The following is a 21,946-nucleotide window of genomic DNA, read 5'->3' on the forward strand; positions in this document are numbered from 1 at the left end:
CATTTCCCGCCAACTACAGGGTCCCAGCCACAACTGCAGATTGGTCTGAACCAGATGTGCAGAAAGAGCCTTCCTGGACAGGCCCACACGGACACCGCTACGAAGTCGGGACCACCAAATGTGAGAATCCCATGGTCAGTCACATCCTCAAGGGGGAAGGTCACGGGAACTGAGGCCGACCAGCTATGTCTCTGACAACAATCCCATCCAAGCCTCACCTTGCTCACAGCAGGGAATGGATTCTCGGGTCAAAGCCCTACTCATCCCGTCCCTGTGACAGCACATCCATGATTTATAGCCTCATGGGAACAGCTAACATCCTGCTTCCATGACTGCGACCAGAGGTACGGTCTCAAGGACAAAATCCTTTCTAACTGCTTTCCCTTCTCACTGATAACACATGGTCAGAGAGCTTTGGCTCATGAAGCATCTGTCTGCTACCCTTTTAAAAATACAGGTGAGGGGGCACCTGGGTGGCTCAGAGGGTTGAGCCTCTGCCTTCAGCTCAGGTCATGATCCCAGTGTCCTGGGATCGAGCCCCGCATCGGGCTCTCTGCTCAGCAGGGAGCCTGCTTCCTCCTCTCTCTGCCTGCCTCTCTGCCTACTTTTGATCTCTCTCTGTCAAATAAATAAATAAATAAAATCTTAAAAAAAAAAAAAAACAAACACAGGTGAGGCCTGATTTCAAGGATAGGTTCCTCCTTTTTGCTGAAGATGACCATGAAAACTCCCTGCCCTCACCGGAGCTTCTGAGGTCCAATCCCTCGAAGCCCCTTCCCGAGCACCTGCCGCTCTACCAGAATAACCACGGAAGCAGGCAGCAGAAGCAGATGTGACCTTTACTCCATCCTCTCCTCCACTTTTCATATTAAATATCTGAAATATATTAATCTTAAAAAAACAATATTAACACAGTACTCAAGGAATACAGGCAGTGGAATAAACAGTACGTCCAGATTGCAAAACCGCAGGTGATATGAAAAACCGGAGTGTGGGAGCCGTCGATTCCAGGTGTCTCCAGCTGCCTGGTCAACGGGAGCGCTGTGGAGTTGCGCCATGGGCCAGACTGGGAGGGAAACAAAGCCATAAAAAAATACACATGGCAACCCCTCGCCCATCCTCGGGAGGAAGGCCGTGGTGCGGCAGGACCCTTGGTCCGGGTTGGAAAAAGCCCCACCCGCCCAGCTGGCTTTGAGGTCCGGGACTGCACCCGACGCCTTCAGTCTCTAAGTAGGTTTTCGGGCTTGGGGTAGCCAAAGAGGACAAAGTCGGCCTCGTAGAGTTTGTAAAGCTGCTGCCTCCAGGCCAGGGGGATGGTGGAGAACCAGTCCTCCTCCCAGCTGCTGGCAGTTCTGTTCCGGTAGCTTGGGGGGAAGTGCAGGAGCTTGTCCACCTTGAGGAGCCGCAGGAGCTGGGCGGCATCCTGGTCCAGGGTCTCCAGCTTCCCCACAAAGTCATAGTCGATCTGGCAGGGGTGGCAGAGGCGGTGCACCTGCCTCCAGTGCTCGTTGAAGGGCGCCAGCTTCTCGGTGCGCGGGTCCAGCAGATACTGGATGAAGTTGGCGAAGGACACCTTGAGGCCCGCGCTGAAGGCCTCGCTGACGGACGCGGGCAGGCCGCTGCGGTTGGCGTACATCTTGAGCATGGGCACCGCAAACTTGCGGTAGAACTCCTCGTTCTCCAGCTGGAACTTGCTGCGGAAGGCCGAGATGAGGCGCACAAAGGGGTCCCGCACGAACAGGAACTTGGTGTACTTCTTCAGCTTGATCTTCATCAGGTGGCGGGAGAACTTGCCGTAGCGGCGCCAGAATTTGTTGAAAGTCAGGTGGGTGCTGGAGTTGTGGACGTACTCCCGGGGGATGTCCAGGGGGTCGCGGTAGGGGGCGCCACGGTCCAGGAGGCTCTCGCTCAGCACAATCATCACGCGCTTCCAGTTGGTGCAGGCCACCTTGGGCACGTAGCAGTAGATGACCCCGTGGCGGTCGTCCACGATGAGGTGGTTGAGCTCGTAGTTGGGAATGTCGTCGAAGGAGCGCTCCTTGGTGGGGAACACGAAGCTGGCATTGGCGCAGAGCCCCCTGAGCACACTCCGCCTCTCGGCCTGCTGCCCGCCCGGGTCTGGGCCCTGCTGGGCGTCGCGGGTGGACCAGTCGTAGCCCCTCACGCTCTCCTCTGCATTGCTCAGCACAGGCCTGTTGGAGGCCGGCACAGAGGGCTGCTCTGTCCTTTTACCCGAAGGGGCGTTCTGCTTCAGGCTGCCACCGAGCAGCTTCTGCAAAAACGCGTCCACGTCAGACGTGAACTCCTTCTCCGCCCCGTGTGTGGGGGTGGGCAGCGGCGCCAGGGGGTGCGGCCTGGGGAAAGAAGTGTGCAGGTAGAAGTGGGCAGTGCCCACGTTGTCCCAGTACACGATGATCAGGAAGACCATGAAGACAGACCCCAAGACCAGCCACAGGCGGAAAAGCCGGGTTTTGGTCATCCTGTCCGTGGACGGGGTGGTGGGGGGGCCCTTTCACCTGGATACTGTCACGTCAGCTTCATGGAGACGGGACACTGCACTCAGGACCCTGGAAAGGTAACACAGAGCTACGTTAAAGACTACGGTCCACCTAGGGTGTCCTCTTGCACTCTGACTCCTAAGGACGGTGCTTGCTGATGTCTCGGACCTCCCTTCATGGTCCATGTCCCTGCCCCACCCCTCACACCTCCATCCTCCAAAACTCAGGCTTTACAAGGCCACCTCTGCTGAGTCTCAGCCCCTCTGTGTGATAGGAGGATGAATGCCGCTTTGAGTGCTGCTTCGAAGGGCCCGGAGGACGGGGGTGGCTGGCGAGGTCATTGGAGATCCTTCGTCACTGAACTGAAAAGGGAGGGCTGACAGACCAGGCTCGGGCAGGGACACAGACCTCTTAGGCAGGAAATGCAGAGGAGGAAGGAAAGGCGCTCAGCAAAACGAAAACACAAGGTTCAATTTGAGTGTATGCTACAACTTACAAAAATGCTAAAGATGTCTCAGCCTCTGAGGAAAACCTTTTGCTGTGCACATTTAATGCAAATAACCACATCAAAGACAGGCCACTCTGTGCGGCTGACATGTGCTGGACACTGCGCACCATCTCTGTCCCCCTCTACGTGGAAAGGATGGGCACACTGGAGATCAGAGGGGGGACAGGGAGGGTTCACGGGGCAGCTGAAAGGGGGCCCATGCAAGAGTTTTCCAGGCTCTAAGAGCACCGTTGGTAACCCCACAGAGGAGTGAGACCGTAGCAGAGCCACGGATGGAGATGGGGAAAGGCTGCCTGATCTTCAAGAACAGAAGGGCGGGAGGGCAAAGGGAGGCAGGGCAGATTGGCAGCGGCGAATGTCAGCGGGTGCTGGAATGGCACCCTGGCAAGGTCGACCAGCAGGCCCACTGGCTCAGGGGCAGGCGGCTGCCCTTGTGCATGGGGAGAAGCAGGCTGGATATTGGATTTGTGGTTCCCTTACAACTTGCACTGAAGGCTGTCCTCGACCACAGTCAAGATCAATTCCAGAAATGCCAGAGGAGCCCATCCTTGGGCCGGTCCTGCCTGACACATAGGCTGAGCCCCAATTCTGTCCCAGGTACTTGGAGAAGTGCTAGGGACACCACAGGAAAAATGCAACGTCTGACCTAGTGCTGGGACGCTAGCCCAAAGATGAGAGGATGTGCCGTCACCACCTACTGGGCCACCCCGGGTTTCCCTTCTGGTTCCACCCGGAGGGGGCTGCACCATTACCAATCTGCTCACTCACAACAGAACCACAGATGGAACACAACCAACAGGCACAGGAAGGCTCGGGAAGGACAGTCCAAGGACCTGGCTACTTGAGGTGCCGCAGAAGGACGAGCTTGTCCCTCGTCACAGAGGCCACTGCCTCCGACCCTGAAGAGCCAACAGGTATAGGAGAAAAGCTCCAGGAAGAGCCGCCGAAGAACCCTGGCAAAGGACGGGCAAGAGCAGCTGTGGTAAAGGACCGAACCTCTGCCCTAAGAGGCCTCTTCTGCCCGCACCTCCTGGGAGAGGCTTTGTTTACTGGGGGCCTTGGGCTAACAATGTGATCGGGGGCTGGGGACTAAGGTCAGCCATGTGGGGAGTCGATCTGTTTGATGACAAAGCCCGAGGAGAGACTGTGGATGCAAAGACATGGGGGCGCACTCGACCCGCTGTCACCCACGAAGATGTGGGGGCGCACTCCACCCACTGTCACCCATCAGCGGTAGCTGGAGTTGGCGCTATCTAGACCTCCCGCGGAGGGGACAACTCTTCCCTCTGCGTCTCTTCCCTTGGCTTGTCATCTGAATCCTTTGCTGCCACGAACCTGAACGGTGAATACACCTTTCCATGAGCTCCGCGGGTTCTTCCAGTGAATGACCCAACCCGAGGGAGGTCTTGGGACCCCACCCCCATTTATGACTGGTGCACAGAATGAGACGGGCCTTGTGCACTGTCCCTAACCTCACAGCGACCCAACAGCAGGAACATCTTTTTGGAGACACCTGCTCTACTTAGGCCAGACACCAGTGGAAAAACCACCCCTGCCCTCACGGTTTAGCAGGGCCAGGCAGGGAGCTGACCTTCCCCCTGGGCACCAACAGGCAGACGAAGATGGCACAGAGCAGCATAGTCACACTTGGACTCCCCTCCCCTTACAACAGGAGGACCCAGGGGGAGCTGGGCCTGCACCTCCATACCAGGCCATCATCACTGGGATGGACGGAGGTGGCACTGTGCTTCCCATCCCACTCCAGGATGGAAAACATTTGTCGCATATTAATCAATGGAGGTTAGCCCCTGATGGCCACCTACCAAGGTCAGTGTACCCCCTAGCCTCCTGCCAGATCCCCCAGTATGTGAGTCTGTTTACCTCCTCCCCAGGGGCAGTCTCCCATGCCACCGGCAGAGCTGGCCCACCCTGCCAGCGACTGAGAGCGGAATCTAGATGAACAAATAAGCTGGAAAGATGGGCTGGAAATCAGAGCTGGACACTGGGATTGTGATGAATGTCAAGCTATCCACCTAGATCAAAAAGAACCAATGATACAGGACAGAGACCTCGGAGCTGGACACAAGGCAAAAAAGATGAAGTGGACAGAAAAGCGAAGGTGGTACTAATCTGTGAACACACACGGCTGCAGCTATAGACCCGCCACACCTGGCCCCTGTGCCCAGTGCAGTCCCAGGACATCAGCTCTAAGGAAGGATGCTGGCCATGCTCATGGGTTCCACAAGACGCTAATCCCTTCCAGCGAGATCATTCCCCTCACCTCTCTGTTCTGAGGTCTATGTTTTGGACTCGGACCATCTGACAGCCCCTCGCAGCGTGTGGAGGGTAAAATACAAGTTTTCATACCCGTGTTCAGTGAGTGTGACCTGACAGTTTGAGGTTTCTGGAAAAGTTCAAGATCTGTACCCTTCTCTTCGGCCTTCACCTCCTCTCCGTAGAACCGTTCGACGGGCATGTGTCTTAATCCACTTGTTAAGACCAAGTGGGGTCCTTGCCTCTCCTCCAGCTTCTGACGGCTCACAGGGTCTGTTCCCCCACAGCACCTGTGGAAGGGGAGCAGGTTGGATCCTCTGGTTGGAGAAGAGATTCGTGTCAGCGAGAGGGCTGTCCCGTGGGAGGGGAACAGACTTACCCTGTGCGGCTTCAGAAGACAGAACTCAGACCTGGGTCCAGCCTAACGAGACAACAGATGCACGACCATAAAGGGGCCCAAAGCCAGAGTGTCCACTTTTCAGACATACTGGGAGCCCTGTCAGGATTAGCGGGCATCCAACAGTCTCAGACAGAGCACATCTTGGGGTACTCTCTGACTTCTCCCTGTCTGAACCTTCCAAGTCTGTATTCCCTGTGCATGCTCAACTATGCACCTGGGACCCGATGCATTTTCATTAAATGAACCTAAAAGTTCATGAGGCTGAAGTTTGGAAGCGATCTCCACCCACCTGTGCAGTTTTTGTTCACACTCACTTCATTTTGTTTTTTTTTATGGAGAAAGTAACACATGCTCACGGTACAAAGGTCGGCAGACAAAGGGCAGTGTGGGGCTTTATGTGAAAGGTGCTGAAACAGGCAAGTGACAGACAAAAAATGACATTCTGGTCACTGCCACCTTCATGAGTCCTTCCTGAGCCCCCAGCGCTCTCAAGGCCCCCCTACAGAAAAGGCCACCCAGCTGGGGGCACAGGAAAACCCCACGCGGCTGCAGCCCAGGGATGAAGGGAGTCACCGCGCTGTGAAAACATCAGAGTTAGAGGTGCTCGTCTCGTACACGGCTGCTGCCAGAGGTCGGCTAGCGCCCTTTGAGGGCATCACGGCTGTCCGGAGAACAGGAATGGTTATAATCTCACCACATCACAGCCTGTGTGTAAAGCTAGATCATAAACACAGGCCACTGAAGTTTTCCAGACCATCCCTTCCAGAGGATGTAAAAGGCTGAGCAGTTCCAGAGATGAAGGTGAAATCATATTAAAAAAACAAAAATAAAATTTAAAAAAAAAAAAAAAGTTTCGCCGAAAGCTGAGAAAGCAGCAAAGGGAAAACGTGCTGGAAAATGTCATGTGCTTGAGAGCCTGGCTTCCAGCTGTGTTTTCAGAGCAAGATTCCCAAGCTCCGTGGAAATGGGGCAGAGACCCGGTGTCCCATCCGTGGGCACAGGCACCACCACACATCAGGGACAGGCTGTCACTTGTGCACGGAGAACGCCAAGAACAGCCAGCAAGGAGGACATGTACACTGACAAATGCCAGGGCCTACAATAGTTTGGGGGAAACGGACGCTCTTTACTAGTCACGTCACACGACTTCAGTTGAATTGCAAGAAAAGACATGGTCGATTATTTTTAGGATCACAGGATACGTACAGGTAATATCTTTTTACTAGGAGCTGCCCTTTAAAGGGCTCTCACCACCAAGTGCGAGGTGCTTGGAGCAGTGTGCTACCCACGTCCTTTCCCTCAGGCCCTCTGCACGTGGCCTTGGGGAGGGCAGCATGACCCCCGACAGCTGAGGGACCCGAGGTCCAGAGGGGTCACATCAGCGTCTGGATTCAAGCCTCACTCCGGAAGTCAAGGCCCACGCAGGCTCCCCTGCTCCGCTGTTGAACGTCCCCGTTCTTCTGAACCGCTGTGGGAGGTGCAAGTGGCACACAAGCGACTGCACCGACTTCACGGGGACAGTCTGAGGCGTCTGGACTCCCGTGTGTGCCCCCGACCCCAACACCACGGTCAGAGCGGGAACACCTCCACTGACCCCCCAGAGCTCATGCCTGCCCCTTCTCACCCTTCTCCCCAGCTCATCCCTCCCCTCCAGCCACTCATCTGCTTTCTGTCACTATAAATTAGTTCGCATTTTCTCGAGTGTTCTATAAAGGGAATCACACGGCGAGCTTTGAGACTCATCCACGTGGTCATATAGACCCACGGCTCCTTTCTTCTGGATCTGGATGGTACTCTGCTGTAGGAGGCACTTGCATACAGGGTCCTGGTAGGACACCCCCTCCCCCCACCATATAGTCCCATCTCTCCCCAGGGACTGAAGTCACATGTGCGAAGTTTCTTCTTAGTCTAAGTTCAAGCTGGTGAACAGAAGGGGCTTAGAAGGATCATGCTTCCTTGGAAGTCCAGGTGCTGACAGGTGCCTCTCTGTCACACACAGGCACGTGTTTCCTGTGTTCTCTGACCTGACAGACACAGAGGCACTGGTCCTGGGGTCAGAGGTCACAGCCAAGTGAGCCCCAGTCAGCCTACAACCAGCCCTTGATGCTCCCCTCGGGTAAGTCTGCACAGAACAGAGGCGGAGCAGGCATACCGGACGTTTCTTTGTTACCTGTCCTGAACGTGGTTCTCTAAGTGCAAAGAAAGCCTGTCTTCTCTTAACCAGGAACCATTTAAAGTCGCTCTGATTTTTTCCTTATTTGGTGGATTAGCACCAAACACTATCATCTTTTAGCCTTTAATACACTCAAACTCTACAGTTTTGTTCTTAGTCCATAAATAACCTACGTAAGTATGACTGGGCACGGAGAAGCACCCCGGCTGAGGAGCCCCATTCTAGCCCTGAATGTCTCACAGCTTGGCCCCGGGCCAGCAGCAGGTCACGCGGGCAGCCCCCCATCCGGCTCTTCTCATCCACGCAGTGAATCTATGGCTTATGTTGTAAACAGCGAGTCAACTAACTTATTTATAATGAGGCTCCTAACCTGAATCAGACTAGACCACTCAGTGGGCTGTGGGTCATTGTAGGGAGCATTCCCGGGTCAGGGGCTGGCTGTCAGACAAGCACGGATGGCACACAGGGAAGAGGGCCCCGCCACCAGCACCAGCCCCAAGACAGCATCAGCAAGCACCCCCAGGCGGTGGGAGTCTGGGTGATTGACTTACTGCTTCATGGCTTTCTGTATTTAAAGTTGTTTTTGTTTATACTGAGCACTGACTGGTTTTTACTATGAGAAAAAAGCATTTTTCCTTTCATAAAAGATACACAGCAATAAAAAAAATTAAGGCATTAACGATCAAAGAAAAAAAAATTAACCAATTGGACTTCATGCAAATTAGAAAGTTCTGGGCATCAAAGGGCACTATCCACAGGGTAGATTCCCCCAGAATGGGAGAAAAATGTTTGCAAATCATGTATCTAATGAGGGTTTAATATCCAGAATAAATGGAGAACTCCTAATACTCAAAAGAAAAATAACATCCAACAACCCAGTTCAAGAAAAGGCAACAACTTGAACGGACATCTCCCTGAAGACAGGCAAACAGCCCCTAAGCACATGAAAAGATGCTCCACACCACTCATCGGGGAAACGCAGGGAAGTACCAGCTCACACCCATTCGGATGGCTCCAGCCAAAAACTAACAAGACAAGACGGGGGCTTGGCTGGCTCGGTCAGTGCAGGGTGCGACTCCTGATCTCAGGGTTATGAGTTCGAGTCCTATTTTAAAAAAATAAATAAAATCTTCAATGAAACAAAGACCAACCCAGAAGGTAAGTATTGGCCAAGACAGGGAGGAACTGGAACCCTCTGGCCCGATCAACGGGAACGCAAACTGGTGCCGCCGCTGTGCAAAACAGTAAGAAACAGTAAGAAGGTTCCCCCCAAAACGGAAACTTGAATAACCACATAAAATGACCACACGGCCCAACAATTCCACTTCTGGGTCTATAGTCAGAAGGACTGGAAACAGGGTCTCCAAGTGGTACTTGTGAGGCTATGCTCACCGCGGCATGATCCGCACCAGCCAACAGGTGGACCCGCACCAGCCAACAGGTGGACATACCCCAGCGTGCCCGGGAGGACAAACAGGTAACAGAGCGTGGCGTACATACGTATGGTGGGGTATCGCACGGCTCCCAAGAGGAAGGACGTTCTGGCAGCCCCTACGATGCGGAGGAACCCCCAGGAGCCGCTGTGGGGTAAAAGCAGGCAGGCACAAAAGGCAGGTGCCGTAGGATCCCACTCCCGTGAAGTCCCGAGGGGACTGGGAGGGAATGGGAGGGTCAGTGTTCCATGCGGACAGAGGATCAGTTTGGAAAGATGAGTGAATTCTAGAGACGTGCTGATGGCTGCACAGTGTGACTGTGACTGTGATTGTGCTCCAGGCTCCGTGAAACAGGCTTAAAAATGGTTACGATGGTGAGTTTTACGTTACATGTCCTACTACAATAGAAATATTGGAAAAAAAAGAACTGGAGCCACAAGAGCGGACGTGGAGGAACTGTCGAGAGGTACTGTTGAATAAATAAGGCGAATGCAGGAGACTGTGTAAAAAACACATGAATGACAGTAAATAAAACGCACAAAGACAAGGAAGGCCTGTAGTGGGGGACAGCCGTAAGTAACAAAGGCTATAAACCTAGAGCCACGGCTTAACCTCACAACCCTGCACAAAAGCTCAACAGATTGACTTTACCTGCAATATGTTTATCAAATGTTGAAGTTTTAGAAACGTACAATGATGGGATGGGTGTATGGAAACAAGATGAGTCTTCCCTTTGGGACTCCCCAAACCCCATGCATCTGGCTCTTCGTCGGTGAGACTGGTCCTGGAAGCCTTGCCTTGCCCTGGAGTTCTGCCCCAGAACCAGGCTAGCTTCAGGGGCAACCCCTTCCAAGCCCTTTCCAAACCGATGTGGGAAGCCCCTCCACGCCACTCGCCAATGAGGCTGAGGCCGAGGCCATGGGTCATGTTCAAGGTCAGGGAACAAGGGCAGTCCTGGGTGCTATCCTCTTCAGCCTCGAACGAGCCTCATAAATAGCAGTCGTGGAGACAAGGCGGGCCGAGGGTATGAAACAGCCTGTGCGAGGAAGGAAGGAAGGAAGGAAGGGCCTGTGCTGCTTCAAACAGGGTGCACAGCTCCTCAGGGGTGCACAGTGCAGGGACAGAGACCACACAGCACTGCCAACAAGCTTTACCTTGCCACATGGAGTGGGACCCGTGTGTTTCTGGCCCAGGCATGGAGGCAGCGGGAGCCAGGGAGGGCTCTGGGGGAGCACTCTGCTGCCTTCTGGGGAGGACAGCACACAGGGTATGGGGGGGCAGGTAAGAACTGAAGTGGGTAGCCCTTCAGAAGCAGAACCAAGTCAGGGAACAACACTGACCTCAAAGGAGTATTCATTCACAAAATAAGGGCATTATTTCCAAACACAAATCTCCCATGACTTCAAAAAAGCGGCTAACAAAAAGCCTCAGAGTTTTTGGAGACCCAGAGGCCCTGCTGAGCAGGCTTGCTGGGAGTCAGCCTCCAGCTTCTGCCTCCAGCAAGAGAATGGGGAGCCAACTGTCACCCAAAAGCTTCACCTTGAGGGCTGGTTTTCTGCAAGGGCCCTGTCAGCGCCCTGTGAACAATCAGGCTTCAGGTTAGCTTTAACCCCAACATGAGGCGGCTGTGCAGAAAGGGCGGTGTCTCAGCTCAGGGAGGGAATGCTTAACACTCCTCTTCTCACATATGCGAGGGCAGGAGCTCATGCCAGCAGCCCACGGAAGGCTCTGGTCTGAAGGGGCCCTTACACCCGCGGCGCGCAAACATCAGGGGGACGACAGGGCGGTCTGTGGTGGACAGCGGGAGGCTGAGCTCCCTCCCAGGCCAGGGTGCGTCACTCTCGTGGGGGAGAGGGACCCCATGGCCACACCGCGGGAGGACCTGCGTCAGGGCACCTTCCACACTTCAATAGCAAAACCGGTGACTGCAGGGCACACAGGTCAGGAGGCACGTGCTAGTTGATTCTGGGTCCCCTTTGCTGCCCACAAGGTTTCCGGGGCATGTGTGTGGGGGGGTGTTTCTGGATGAGACTGACCTCTAACCCTGTAGACAGAGTCAGGCCCACGGCGCTCCCAGACGGGGCTTCCCCAACCTACTTGGTGCCCGAACAGATCGACCAGGTGAAGCGAGAGAGAGTCTCCCCTCTGCCTGCCTGTCTTCAAGCCGGGACAGAAGTCTCCTGCCCTCAGGCTTGGACTCGGCCCCCCTGGGTCTGAGCTTCTCAGCCTCCATAACCACACGAGCCGATTCCTTAAACACATCTTTTTCCACACACCCTACGGATTCTGTTCTCTGGGGAACCCTCATATGCATATTTGCTTCATCACTTGCACTGTAAGGGTGCGTGTGTGTTTACTACACGTTGTAGACAGAAGAGATCGAAGGAGTGAGAACTAAACAGTAAGTGTCAAGAAATGGAGGATGCCTGGGAGGTCGGTGAAGCGTCCGACTCTTGGCTTCGGCTCAGGTCATGACCTTGGGGTCGTGGGACTGGACCCCACGTCAGGCTCCGTGCTCAGGATGGAGTCTGCTAGAGATTCTCTCTCTCTCTCTCCCCCTCCCTCTGCCCCCTTCCCCCACTCATGGCATGCTCACTCTCTCTCAAATAAGTAAATCTAAAAAAAAAAAAAAGTGTTAAGAAATGGATATATAGTTGTTTGCCACAGTAGAAAAGAATGTCCAATGAGAGACTTGCAGCCACTAGCCAATAGGACTATCCCAGAGGCCGGGTTGGAATTAACTTCCCCCATATAGATACCCCACTGTTCTGGCACCATTTCTTTGAAAGAACCTTCTTTCCTGATTAACTCACCTCTGCTTCTCCTTTTGTTTTTGAATCAGGTTTTATGAGGTCTGATTTATATACAGTAAAACTCAGTCTCTTTAACTGTAGAGTCTGACAAGTTGGCAAATATACACCACTATTAAGATTCAGGACATTTCCATTACTCTCTGAAGTTACCTCCTCCTCCCCCAACGCTCAGCTCTAGGCAACTACTCGTCTGTTTTTTGGCCTTGGTTCTGCCTTTCCTACAACAGCACCTAGTGAAACCATGTAGGATGCAGGCTCTTCACAAACTGCTTCTGAGGTCTGTCCGGGGTGGTGTTCATGTCAGCTGTAAGCTCCTTTTTGTATGGTCACCAGTATTCCATCATATGGATACACCACTGTTTACCCATTTACCAACTGATGGACTTTTGGGTTAGTTCCCTTTTTTTTTTTTTTTTAAATAAAGATGTTATTTATTTATTTGACAGACAGAGATCACAAGCAGGCAAAGAGGCAGGCAGAGAGAGAGGAAGGGAAGCAGGCAGGCTTCCCACTGAGCAGAGTGCCCAATGTGGGGCTCGATCCCAGGACCCTGGGATCATGAGCTGAGCAGAAGGCAGAGGCTTTAACCCACTGAGCCACCCAGGTGCCCAGGTTAGTTCCCTTTTTTTGACCACTACGAATAAAGCTGGTATCAACTCTTTCTGCATACAGACCAGATTCTTTTTTTATGCTAAAACTTTTTAAAAAGTCAGAACAGTTGGTATTAAAAAACATCCAGCATATTTTTCAATTCCTAGAAGGTTCTACAAGAACCATGAAAGTGGATATGCCACAATAATGCTTAGGGACTCTATTTAAAGACCAATCAAACTGACCACCAAAATATGATAAAAATCTTAAAATTACTTACGATTTTTCAATTACAAAATTTTAGGGGCTCAAGCGACTATAGCTAAGTTTGTAGGATACAAAGTTAATATACAAAAGTCAACTAGTTTCTTACTTATCCACAATGAACAAGTGAAATTTGAAATTAAAAACACAATTCCATTCATATTAGAACTCCCGAAAATAAAATATTTAGGTATCACTCTAACAAAATACATGTAACATGCATAGAGAGATATTCCATGTGTGGACAGAAAGACTCAATGTTGTCAAGGTATCAGGTCTTTAAAATCTTAAAAAAAAAAAAAAAAGATATCAGGTCTTCCCAATGTACAGCTTCAATGCAATCCCAATCAAAATCGCAGGAAGTTATTTTATTACCCACACTTTCTAACGTTTATATGTGAGGGGAAAGACCCAGGACAGACAACACATTACTGAAGAAGAATGAAGTTGGAAGACTTACCAGAAAGCCACAGCAAACAAGAGCACGTGGTATTGGCAAAAGAACAGAGAAGAAGATCACTGGAAAAGAACAGAGAGCCCAGAAACAGACCCATAAATACAGTCAACTGGTCTGGAACAAAGGCAACCCAAGGCAGCAGAGACAGCCCGCCTCAATTATGAGCGCTGAACAACCGGACGTCCACACGCAAAGAAACAAACACGTAAAAGAATCCAGACACAGACCTTACTGCCCTCACAAAAACGAACTCCCGGTGGATCACAGACCTACATGTACACGGCAAAACTAGAAAACTCCTAGAAGATCATAGGAGAGAACCTCGATGACCTTGGGTGATGCCATTCAGATACAGCAGCAGAGACCAGCCCCCTGAATGCAGGGACTGTCCACATGAAGATGTGGACAAGAATGCTCACTGCAGATTTACTCAAAATAGCTCCAGTCTGAGAACATTGCAGAGGTCCTTCACCAAGGGAATGAATACACAAACTGGGGTGGACTCGTTCAGTGGAAAACTACCCAGCAATAAGGGAGAACGAGCCACGGATTCATGAATCAGTACATGCAATGACACAGAGAAAGCTCTTGGATATTATGCTGAACAGAAGAACTCAAACATAGAAGAGTACATTCCACGTGATTCCACTCACAGGAAGGTTTCAAAAGGCAAATCCAGTAACAGAAATCACAGCATGCCAAGGGCCAGGAGGAAATCCGGGCGATGGAGATATTCTCCAGAAGCTAAACCTTTCCAACATGAACGCCATGAACTAGCTCTCACCAGTTTCCACAACACAGGATGAAAACACCAGCCCCGAAGTCTTACAGACATTCACACACCGGGAGGAAGAGGAAAGGCATCCTGGGGCCCAGGCCAGGCTCTGCTGTGTGGCCCGAGACATCACCTCAAGTCTGAGTCTTAGCTTCTCGCCCACAAAACACCACCGATTAAGGTCTTTCTGCTAATCAGAGCTACTGAGAACATGAATGTGATAACATATGAACTATTTTGTAAAATATTAAGCCATCCTCTTTGGACTAGGCGGCTGGCCTTATTTATTTTCCCATCTTTATCGCGCCCTCAAATATTTGTATTCTATTAATATGTTATTTTTTTATTACTCATACTTTCTACCAAGAGTCAATTATCAGCAAAGAAGTCTCTATGCTTTCAACTAATTTTATCGTAATTACAACAATGGCTAATATGTTTTCAAAAGTGATACGGTAAGGTCTTACGTGTATTAATTTATTTAATCCTCATACTAATTATGATAAAATTGGGGCAAAACATTCGGACAACTCGCCCAAGCCTGCATGGCTAGCACCTGCAGAGACCGGGCATTTGAGCCCTGGCAACTGATTTAGGAACCCACTGTCCCATGCACAACTGCCTGGGTTTTGGCAGACACTCAAAAATTATACTTTGTTTCTGAGAAAATTTGCTTCTTCTTGTCCAAATAACCAACTTCTGAGCATTAAATCAAGTGACACGGACTTCACTAAGAACTCCGAGAATGTTTCCAGTTTTATGCATTTATGCGACTGGCAAAAATATCAGAAACTACCCACTTCTTTTCCAGCTTCGCAAACACTACCTAAAGCAAAAAATTCACTGCAGTTCCCATCACTTAGTCAACAGAAATTTGGAAAGTTTCCGTGAGTGGTCTCAACATTTACTCTCTGGGCTGTGCCTGCATCTTTGGAGCTGGATTAAAACCCCCACAGTAAAACAGACATTCACATGAAGCCACCAGAACTTGGGTTCATCTGTTTATAGAATTACTTCATTTGTATTGTTAACCCCGAGAACTACATCTGACAGGGTATCTACATAATAACAAGTAATAAATGGTCATGTTGATGAAACAGAAGGTTAATGTGCATCCCAGGAGACCTGAATGAAAATCGAGCCCAAAGTTGGCCTGTGAGGTTAAGTAACTTCCCCCAGGAGCTGGGCCCAGGGCATGGAGGGCTATCCACTCACACTGGTCTCTTGGCCCCGGGTTCCTAAGCCCCACTGATCTCCCCATGTAGACGGGCTCTCAGGACATGCATACTAGCCCCGCATTCCCAAACTTCAAGTTCTTAGAAGCCGGGGATGGCATCTCCTGTACCTTCCACCTTCTTCATAAGACTCAAGGATTTGCTGCATGGAATTTAACTCTGGAGTCCAAATGAGCACTCATTTCTCAGAGTTAAGTTAATTCAAATAAATTATTTCACGGGAAAATATTGATGATAAATTTCACCATAACTGGTTTAAGAACCTGCCTGGAGCCTTCCCTCCAAAATACGGCCAGACTCTAACCTCTTCCAGTCCCTCTGGTGCCCACCCGTCCCCTGCACCCTGTTCCAGCTAGCCTCAGCTCTCACCTGCATGACCACAGCAACCTCCAACCTGCTCTCTGTGCTCGAGCCCACACAACCCACGTTCAACATGGCAGCATGGTTATTCTGAGACAAGTCAGACCATGCCACTTCTCTGCTCAAAACCCTCTGATCACTGAGTCTCACAGCTTCCCATTTCCAGTCCTTACAGTGGCCGCTGACAAGCCCTACCTGATGGGATCCCACACTCTCATCTCTTCCACTGGCCCCCTCACAGGCTCCACTCCAACCGCAGTGGCCTCCTTGCTGTTCGTGGGCTCCCTCTGCCTGCCCCGCATCCACTGTCCTCTGACTAGACGTGCATGCCTGGGGAATCCAGTGGCTCAACCCTGCACTGGCTTCTGACCTCTGCTCAGAGCTCACCTCATCGGCGAGGCCTCCCCTGGTCACTCCCGACCCTGCACTCCCCATCATCCAGACCCGCTTTTCCTCTGTGGCATGTGTCATCGCATTCAATACCACACGTTCTCGGGCTTACTTGCTCCCTGTCTGCACTAACCCATAAACTTGAGAAGGCAGGTGGTCTGAAGGCTTAGAATAGTGCTTGGTACACGGCAGGTACTTACTAAAGAGCTGTTCTGCTAACAGAAAACAGATAAACACAACTGACCCTGATTTTATAATTTCCGAAACCCGGCAAAGGGAACGGAGAATTCAAGAGCACTCTTCCTACTTTTGAATATGCTTGTAAACCCCCTTTACAGTAAGTTAAAAGAAAAATAATATAGTTCAAGGAAGCACGCAGCCTCTGCTATGCGACTACAGCCAGGAGACAGGATCCAGAGAACAATGACAATAATGAAGAGGAAACCAAGACAAGTCGACTCTCCTCTCTGGAGTGAGGAAAAGGGCCCAGGAGGGAGCAAGCCCAGCACCAAAAATGGGCGAAATTCTGCCTGCCTCACCCAGTAGAGCCGGAAGCGCGGTGTGACTGTCTTTATCAACGTTCCGCACACACGTGTGTATGTTAAAGGGTGAGATCGTGCTGGGGAGTTTGCCACAAACCCCAGCAGCGCCTGTCCCTTCCCCGTTACCCATCTGCACGGGGTTGGCCAAACCTTGCAGGCTCCCCATCGCCTCTGAAGAGCAGGGGACTGGCTTTAGGCCAGGGCCTCCCGCACTTCCCCCCGCCCCGGGGGGGGGGGCAGGTGGAAACGCAGTATCTCCTCCACCCGCCCCCCGTCCCCTTCACACACCCACGTCCCACTCACCCTACACCATCTCCAGACAGGCACAATATGTTTCAATTAGAACAATATTCAGTGTTTACATAAACGATCACTGCGCAAAGGCTGTTCACAGCCTCGCCTCGCCGTACACCATAATTATTTCTCTCTTCCTGCACAACAGTCTATTTTCCCTGGAACTAATGACAGTCTTGTGCTCTCATTTGCTTTGTGTTCCATGGACTCATCACTAATCCAGCCCAGCCCCACCAGCTGTCCCTGTCCACATCTCCTCTCCAGATGTCCCAGCGCCCGGGTGCCATGTCAAGTTCACCTTCCCCAAGAACTCTCTCCTGGGGAGTCAGCTCCGGACAGGTGTGCACGCTGGCCTCCCCACCTCCTCTCAGGAAAACCCCGTCTCCTCTGGCTCTGTCCTTCCAGACTCACCACCTCCCTATCAGTTGATTCCTTAAAGTACGTGAGACGGGAACTTTTGGGGCGTGTCTGAAAATACCTTTATTCTACCCTCTTTTGCCTGAGTATAGAGTTCGAGGTGGAAGGTACTTTCCTTCAGAATTCTGAAAGCCATGCTCTCTTGCTTTCCACCTTCCAGCGTTGCTGTGGACAAGTCCCCACGGCGTTATGCACCATTCTGTGATGACCTGCTGGTGGCCTGTTCTTACTCTTTTTCTAGAAGCTACCACAATCAGGGGTGCCTGGGTGGCTCAGTGGGTTAAGCCTCTGCCTTCGGCTCAGGTCATGATCTCAGGATCCTAGAATCCAGCCCTACATCAGGCTCTGCTCAGCGGGGAGCCTGCTTACCCCCCAGCCCCGGCCTGCCTCTCTACTTACTTGTGATCTCTCTGTCAAATAAATAAATAAATCTTTAGAAGCTACCAGAATCTTCCTCGTCCCAGAGTTCTGAGATTTCACAGCAACGGACCTTGGAGTGGGTGTGCACATCTCTCTCTCCATCTGCACTCTCACTACCCGAATTCTGAAACTGATGGCCTCGAAAGCATTTCCAGATAAATCCCATGTTTCCCAAACTCTCACTCGTTACTGTGGAAACATGGCATCCCTCACTGTGCAAACCTGCTCCCCACCTTGCAAGGACCCACACCGGGAACTGAACAGATGGGGAGAGCGAAGGACATCTGCCTTTTCACACACAGTGCTGGCCACGTAGGGAGCCCCCTTCCTCACGAAGTTTTGGTTCTAGGAAATTCTCTTGCATTATTTTGTGGACAGCCTTGTCCTATTTTCTCTCTTCTTACTGAAACAGATCATTCAGATGTCAGCCTCCTGCTCTGATCCTTCCCTTTTCTCTCTCACTTCCCATTTTTGCTTTTAGGTTTGTCTTCCCCAGCTCCTCAACTGTATCTTTCACCCACCAACCGGGCTTTTTATTTCTCCAACTGTGTTTTTTTATATCCAAGAGTTCTCTTTTTGGTTCTTCAAGTGTTCCCCCCACTTTCTTTTTTTTCTTACTAGAGTGGCCTGCTCTTGTCTCTTGCATACAGTAGTTCCCCTTCTCTGCGTGTGCATGTTAGTGACAGTCCGCTTGTTCAGTCCTCCTCCTGCACGCCCTCCACCGCCTGCAAGCGTGAGCTAGGGTCTCTACCTTCCAAATGAGAGGTGTCTTCCCATGTCCTTGGTTATCTGTTCCTATTTAAGAGGTAGGGTGCCAAAAGAACTTGGAAGCTTTGAACCATGGTGAGGTTCCATCTGAGCCTCCTTACCGGGGGCCCTCTGGTGTCACTATTTTTAGGTCCTTTCTTTTGAGCTACTCACACTCCCCAAAGACTTTTTCACTCTCCTGCCTGGAGAGGCAAGTGCCAGCTGGTGGTGTTCCAGGAGCCATCAACTCTACTCACTGCATCCCGCCCCTCTCCCCCTACCCAGCTATGCCTGGCATTTCCCATACCTCTCTGCAATATTTGTCAAGTTCTGTAAGCAGTTACAGAAACCGCCACCTGGGTTAACTGCAGGAAGGACGGAGTTGCTGTGTCAGCTATCATGAGGCCCATGTTCGCGAGAGTGGCTGAAGAAGCAGCAGCCCTTGGCCACAGCCACAGACACACTAAGGAGGTGTGAAACCAACAGCTAGCTTCTGGAGGGAGAGAGACAACACAAAATCAAAAATAAGATATAAGTTGTGGGTCTTTTTTTTGGTTGTTGTTGTTTTTTTTTAATGGTACACTAGCTGCATCTCCTTCAGCAGTATCAATAACCGGTCTCTCCTCCACAAGCACACCTTAGCCTCAGGACCTTTCTAGAAGGCAATCACCTCCCAGCTGTGGTGATACGCAGTAATGGCCATGAAGTGCAGGCCCAGTGTCAGCCGTCAGACGCATTTCTCTTCCAGCACCTATCCCTTCCTCGCTGGTATTCCCCAGGCTTCTGCCCCAGACACTCGTCCATGAGAGGGTATCTCATCCAGGAGGCCCACAAACACTATGAACCCTGCAAGCCTACAAGCCTACAACCCAAATGCCCCTCCACACCAGCTCCAGCACTTCCCATCACAGACAGCAGATCTGTCCTTCGAGCAGCCGAGTGAGAAACCTTGGTTACTCTAGCATTTTTCCTTTCCCTTTCACCACACCCTACAGAGCACCACATGCTGTGGGTTCTCCTGCTTGCTTGAATCTGATGACCGTCTCCACTCTTTCGGCCTCCATCCCGAAGCCATTCCCTCTACAACAGCACCCAACTCAGTCTCCAGCTCCCCACACCGTGAAACCACCTTTCCTGTTCCCTAGCCCTACTTTTCTGAAACACAGACCTATCACATCCCACCCAAAACCCTGACCACCCCCTCACTGAAGATCGGGATAACAGCCCAAAGTCTAAAACAGCATTCAAGGCCCTTCGGTAAGAAACCTCTTTTTGGCCTTAGCTTCCACCCCAATCCTCAAACCCCCTTTCTCAATGAATCCAGGGACTTGCCGCCCCGACCCCCCAAACACCCCATTCCCTTCCATGTTTCCACATGCCTTGCTGCCTCCACCTGGAATGTTCTCTCCAACCTTCACTCGTCCTTCAAGGCCACCACATCCATCCCACATCTGCACCACAGAAAACTCCAACACCAGGAAATAAACTTCACTCTTCCCCCTTTCTTCACACTTTGTAAATAACTGCCTAGACGCACGGGTCACACTGTATCATAATCAGCCTAACTTTATCACCAGCAGCTAGCCCAACTGGCCATCCTGCAAAGAACCCGTGGCTTAGTGTTTGCAGGACGGATGAAGCGGGCTCACAGTCACAGCGAGCCGAATTGCAGGCCTGAAATACCCACCCGAAGTCCTATCAACTAATTTGCAAGAAAACCACCAAGCAATTCCATGCAGACGCGGTCCAAACACCCAGGAGCCCGGCCTGTGCTGGGTGTGGGTACGCTCCTGGGGTGGGCAGATTGCAACACGCAAGTGTATCAAACCCGCCCTTGTAACACCATCATACACAATGTATGTAACTCCACCTCCATTTAAAACAAATGTCCTGACGTCCCTATGCCCCCTCCTTCTCCCCCCACCACCAGACCGAGGCCTGCACCCACACCCTGGGGGGGGGGCAGCACCCCTCAAGGTGCATCTGCCTGCCCGCGTTCAACCCGGGCCTCCTGAGCTTGTCCGAGGGCAAGCACAGAGTAAATAATTTAATAAATCGCGGACACACAGTGTCTTGTTGTGCTCCGCGCCAGCCGGACCTCGACGTGCGCCAGTGGCTCGCCAGGGATGCCCCGCGGCCAGGAGCCTGAGCGGGCGGTGGAGGTCCCTCTGTTAGTGGCCAGGGCACGGCTTCCTCGCGCGGGAGACGCGGCCCCGCTGTTTCTGAGCAGAGGGTCCCGGAGGGGTCCCCTTCCAGGCCTCGCGGCCCCAGAGCGGCGGCCTGGGGTCCCCCGGGGCGGGGCCGCGCCTCGCAGGCCGGCGGGAGGTGGCCGCAGCCCCCCGGGAGCGCGGCGGTGGGGGTGGAGGGGTGGGGGTGGAGGGATGGGGGCGCCCGCCCGGCCCGGGGTCCCCGCGCAGGGCCCTCGCAGCACTGCGGCGTGGGGGCCCCGCTCCGAGCACCGCCGAGCTGGCGTCCACGCTCCCGCGGCGCCCCACAAGGGGACCGGGAGCGCGCCTGCGAGGCGCCCCACCCGCCGCCGCCGCCCTCCAGCGCCGGGCGCCCGGGGGCTCAGAGAGGGTGCGAGCCGGGCCAAGGTCACACAGCGGCCGGAGCGGAGGCTCGGCCCGAGGCCGCAGCGGACCTGCTCGCGGGCTGAGGGAGAGAGCCCGGACCCGCCCGCCGCCCCGCCGCCCCGCGCCGCACGTCGCCCCGCGCCCCCGCCTCGCGCGCCTCAGCTCACCTCACCTCACCTCGTCGTCGTCGTCTTGCAGCCGCCGCCTCGCCGACCCTCCCGAGGCCGCCCCTCCTCCGCCGGCTCCGCCCCCGGCGCCCGGTGCCCCGCCTCCCGTTCCACATCTCGCGAGAAGTCGCTGCCCACGGAAGGGCCACGGAGGCTGAGGCACTCCCGCCCTCAATGCGCCTGCGCCCTCCGCACTCAGCGGTCCCTCCCCCCAAACCGGTGCCATGTGGCGCCGTATTTACGACCCTCGATCGGCCCCGCCCCCCGGCTCCGGGAGCCCGCCCCCTTCCCCAGCAGCCAATCCGGTTCTGCAGGTCGTGGCGTAGGCTCCGCCTCCAGCGGGTCCGCGCTAGTTGGGCGCGGGACACCGTTTGGAGCCTGGCGATGTCCCTCTGCGCTTACGGAGCGCTTGCTGTTTGCCTCGCTCGTTCGCGACCTCCGGACAGCTGGCAGAGGATCGCGACGCTCTCTGGCGGGGGCCTTGGGGGGGGGTGACCGAACCTCTCCGAGGTTGTCCCAGGTCCGTCCAGAGGGTGGTGCCTTCACCTTGCGGGCAGGTAGCAAAGCCCTAGGCCAAATGACCCTTGTTCTCACCGATGGGTTTTCTTCAGTGGG

At 53.0% G+C, this 21,946-nt stretch overlaps 1 protein-coding gene across 12 annotated transcripts; it reads right to left on the reverse strand.

The window, feature by feature from the left end:
- Window positions 1-569: 569 nt before the first annotated feature.
- CHST12 (carbohydrate sulfotransferase 12) lies at window positions 570-21,410 on the reverse strand. 12 transcript variants are annotated; one of them, XM_080830766.1, is made up of 4 exons: window positions 21,337-21,390; window positions 13,415-13,473; window positions 5,374-5,570; window positions 826-2,567 (listed from the first exon to the last, which is right to left on the reverse strand). In XM_080830766.1, the coding sequence occupies exon 4, from the start codon at window positions 2,477-2,479 to the stop codon at window positions 1,220-1,222; it is 1,260 nt and encodes a 419-aa protein (XP_080686892.1). In that variant the 5' UTR covers window positions 2,480-2,567; window positions 5,374-5,570; window positions 13,415-13,473; window positions 21,337-21,390; the 3' UTR covers window positions 826-1,219. The 12 variants fall into 12 exon arrangements, with proteins under 12 accessions (XP_080686886.1, XP_080686896.1, XP_080686892.1 ...); XM_080830760.1 differs by lacking the exon at window positions 13,415-13,473 and having other exon boundaries at window positions 570-2,567; XM_080830770.1 differs by lacking the exon at window positions 13,415-13,473 and having other exon boundaries at window positions 820-2,567; window positions 5,434-5,570; window positions 21,332-21,367.
- Between the last annotated feature and the right edge of the window lie 536 nt (window positions 21,411-21,946).

Source organism: Martes martes (genome assembly GCF_963455335.1).
Source record: "Martes martes genome assembly, chromosome: 18".
Taxonomy (NCBI): Eukaryota; Metazoa; Chordata; class Mammalia; order Carnivora; family Mustelidae; genus Martes; species Martes martes.